General features: G+C 30.0%; 1 protein-coding gene across 1 annotated transcript; it reads right to left on the bottom strand.

Annotated features, from left to right (window-relative positions):
* Window positions 1-618: 618 nt before the first annotated feature.
* Window positions 619-4245, bottom strand: LOC108463209 (14-3-3-like protein GF14 iota). Its single transcript, XM_017763149.2, has 7 exons — window positions 4097-4245; window positions 2537-2843; window positions 2218-2305; window positions 1679-1788; window positions 1454-1602; window positions 1138-1199; window positions 619-926 (listed from the first exon to the last, which is right to left on the bottom strand). Exons 1-7 carry the CDS (start codon window positions 4170-4172, stop codon window positions 918-920), a joined length of 801 nt encoding a protein of 266 aa, XP_017618638.1. The 5' UTR covers window positions 4173-4245; the 3' UTR covers window positions 619-917.
* Between the last annotated feature and the right edge of the window lie 240 nt (window positions 4246-4485).

Raw genomic sequence — 4485 nt, 5'->3', positions numbered from 1 at the left:
AATCTGCCATACAACAAAATTTTATTTTAATAATTTTACCTTTCATGAATCAAAATATCCCTAAATGTATTTATGTCCTTTAATAAATTTTATATATACATATATATTTAAAAAAACTTAATAAATCTTAAAATGTAGGACATAAAGTAATTAAATTGATATATTTAATAATATCTTTTCATTGCAGCTTTGATATTTAGTATTGGTGCTAATTTTATATTTTTTCCTCTTATTTACAACATTAATAAAAGTGCGAATTTTTAATATTTAAAGGTTTTTAAAAGTAATTTATGTTCATAGCTCAATAAAATTATTAAATAAAGATATATTCTGTATCCACCAAACTTTATTATCCAATTAATATTCTCTCTCAGAATACATAATCAATAAATCCTTCTTACCACTGAATAAAACCATTCTCAAAATCATGTTGAAACCATTTTCAACTTTCCAAATTCAGAGAAAAACAATAAATCAAATTTGGGTAATCTCAAAATCAGCAGGCTGCCATTTATTTCATAAACTCACATTCAATTCAGCAACCCAAGTAGTTGAAAATAGAAGCTTATAATATGACACAAAATATAGTCAAAAAAGGAAAGGGAAATCAATACAATATAAAGAAAAATAATAATAATAATAATAACAAAAATAACAAAAATATCCATAATTTCAACAAGTAATTCATATTAGAGAATATTAAATTAAAACAAAAATAAAAATTCAAGTGATCGATTTCATCATCTGGTTTTTGGTTGTACTGCAAATGATCGTTTAGCATTGTAAAAGGGCTAAACTGGTTGATCCAATCCTCTTGTAAGAACAGTTATAAGAAGCCAATTTAGACAAAGAGTACTAGAAAATTTTAAACATTGAACTGCCCCCACCCCCCAATTCTGACTCCCAGATTTTCTTTATCAATGTTTCTGCAAAACCCAATTTAGTGAGGAATGTAAGCAATAATAATGGTCAAATTGTGGTTTTGATCCTTACACTATGCTCAAATTTGGGATTTTAAGTGGAATAGTTAAAATGAGATTATTAAAGTAAAATGACCGTGTTTAGAGGGATGGAAACCATAATATGATGAAATCATAATAAAAAGAAGAAATGGTGGCAAGTGATAAGCCCTTATACCTCGGCTTTTGCCTCAGATTTGGCCACAGATTTAGTATCATCACCTTTTACGGTGTCTTCACCTGCATCAAAATTCATAGTCCTTAGATGTCTCAAGACAATGCTTCCCAAACATACCAATGTAACCAAAAGGCTTCATGTTTGAATAGGACAGCATGGAAAAGATCAAATACTATGTCCTATGCCACTGCTCTTTCAATAATGTTTACTCCAACTTGTGTATTTCATATACAGGTATATTCAAGTTTGAAGTATCCTAAATGAAGTTGATGTGGGAGTACATGGAAGCTATTTTCAGTTGAAAACAAGACAATACCTCCATCTTCAGGCAAATCAGAGGTCCAGAGGGTGAGGTTGTCTCTCAGAAGCTGCATAATTAGGGTGCTATCTTTGTATGATTCCTCACTCAAAGTGTCCAACTCCGAAATGGCTTCATCAAATGCTTGCTTAGCCAAATGACATGCCCTGCACGTTCCCAATTTATAACCAAATATATCACCGATACTAAATATAGACACACAGACAGAGACTTAATATATACCTCTCAGGTGAATTCATTATCTCATAATAAAACACAGAGAAGTTAAGGGCAAGGCCCAGACGAATTGGATGGGTTGAAGGAAGATCAGTGTTTGCAGCAGCAGAAGCAGCCTTTTTAGTAAAAATATATCAAAAAAAAAAAAAAAAGCTCAGTCTGCAGAAATGAAGAACATTATAATCAAGGTCAAATTGTTGTTCAACCCTTTTACTATGCTCAAACTTGAGATTTAATCCTTATATTTTATTTTAACATAATCTAGTTCGGGTTAAAATATTAGTATTACCCTTTTTTTCTTAAAAACACATTTCCAACTCATCATGATTATGCTTAAATGAGTGTTATTAACAAATATCTACTTTAGTATTTTAACTGAAATCATTAAATGATAAGTATAGGGATGAATCTATACCAAATTAAAATAAAAGGATTGAATCTCAAATTGGAGTAATATAGAGGGATTAAAACCACAATTTAACCAATAAACAAAATTATGGATATTTTTAAATGATAAAAGGGTAAACAACTAAACATTCAGTTACCTCATAACCCTTCAAAGACTGCTCAGCAGCTTCTTTCCTCTCCTGATCTGTCTTGAACTCAGCAACATACCGGTAGTAATCACCTTTCCTGAATCCCATTGCTTTAATATATATAAAAACTGTATTGAACTTTTTATCCAAGAAGTTTAGATTCACAAATAACTATAATCAGAATCAAATTATTAGTATATATATATGAACTTAGACAAGACTTTGAGACTTGTACCTTAGAGTAAAAGTGTATGGAATATGTAGTATCAATGGCAATGAGGAAGCGGAGTGAAAGATTTAAAATGAAAAGTGAAAAAGGAAAACATACATCTTGTAGTAAAAAACAGTGGCTTCACCAGAGGAAGAAGAAGGGATGAGATGCTTATCAATGGTGCTCAAAATGTCAGTGCAAATGTTGGAAAGCTCTTCTTCTACTTTTCGACGGTACCCTTTGATCAGCTTCACGTTCTCTTCGTTCCCTTTGGATTCCTCCTTTTGTTCAATGGAAGACATGATCCGCCATGAGGCTCTTCGTGCCCCGATCACGTTTTTGTATCCCACCGACAGTAGGTTCCTCTCTTCCACCGTCAGCTCGCAATCAAGTTTCGCCACTTTTTTCATACTCTCCACCATTTCTATCTCACATCCAAAAACCAAAAGCACGAGATAAAAGAAAAAAAAAATCAAACTTGCTGATCCAATCTTAAATACAACTTAAATTAAGCGATGACTATGGAGGAGAGCAATAGTAGAGATTGCTTTATCCATCTCTATGCTCTTGTTTGTATGGATGTTGAAAATGAGCATGTGTCAGTGTCATGGCCCGCGCATAACCGCCGAGAGTGTGCAACTGAAGAGGGATGCTTGAGTTGTCTGTTTAAATAAGCCACATAGGGCCTTAAACTGCTTAGAACAAGATTTTTAGACTAGAAATGATCCTAACGGTCCATGTGGATGATTGGGGTTGCCTATAAATAGGGGCTAGCCCTCACGCCATTTGTAGCATAAAAGAGAGGTTAAAGTGGATCTACTTAGTAGTGACTTGTAACAAGTATATATTGACTTGAGTGTCTTTTCCTTTTAGAAGACATGAACTAGATTAAAACACAATGTGGAGGTCCATTAGCCTCAACAATAACAATAGGAATAATTGCCTCAGGCTCATTATAAACATAAATAAAAGCATTTAAATGAAAGAGGTTTAAGTAACATTCAAATGAAATTTATTTCTCATATTCTTCTGACAGAAAGGATTGTTATAACTTCTTTTCAAATATAATAAACTTATTGATTAAGGTGAACTCTAGTTAAGATTTTTCTCCTAGGTTTCTCTTGTGTTACCTTAAGTTTAATAATACTAACTTTTATTTTCTACTGAAAAAACAAAATACTAAACGTCTACATTTTATTTTATTTTTAGGCTTTATTATTCGTAATGTTTACTTAAACATAAAACTTAAGTTTTGTATTTACGAGCGAACTAAAGTTTATACATACTATACTATAGATACCATTATATTTACTACTCTTTGCTTTTTACTAATAAATTTTAATTTAGTATTATAATAATTTATTTATAAATTATTATATTTTTATAAGATATGATAAAGTGATCTAACATCAAACTTGATTTAACTAAAATAAAATATTAAAGTGAAAAATCCTTGAAAATAATTTAAATAAGATTTATTAAAATTTAAAATGATTCAAAATTTAAACTCGAAATAAATAAAATTAACTCAAACTTGAAAACAATTTTAAATTTTTAAAATAACACTTTCTCAAAGACACTGCAAAGCAAAATTCTATTAAATTTATAGAAATGTTCAAATTTTTCCATCTCTATTTGAAAACTCATTGTTATTATTAGTAATAAAATTTTCATTACCTTCATAACGTTCGGCTTGTTCAGCGAGTTTAGCTAAATAAACATGAGTTTCTCTCTCCTTTTCTGAAGAAGACATTATTGAAATAGAAATTCAAAAAAGAAAGTGTACTTCAAAAGGGAAGTAAAAAAAGAAAAAAGAAATTGGGGAATGAGAGAAAGGAAAGAAAATGATGATTTCTTATAGAAGAAAGTTAATGGAGGAGCAAAGTTTAGGGAGAGGTTTTCAAAGTGAGACCGTGCCATCCGTTAATTATTATAGACTTATTCAATTCTTTCTTAAAATTGTATATATTTCTCTTATATTTTTTTGTTTTATTATTAATTACTGTAAATTTAATTAAGATATTATTACTTAATATTTATTTTAAATGATTATTATTTTTAAAACT

The sequence above is a fragment of the Gossypium arboreum genome, chromosome 13 (genome assembly GCF_025698485.1).
Source record: "Gossypium arboreum isolate Shixiya-1 chromosome 13, ASM2569848v2, whole genome shotgun sequence".
Lineage (NCBI taxonomy): Eukaryota > Viridiplantae > Streptophyta > Magnoliopsida > Malvales > Malvaceae > Gossypium > Gossypium arboreum.
This window is presented reverse-complemented; position numbering and strand designations above follow the sequence as displayed.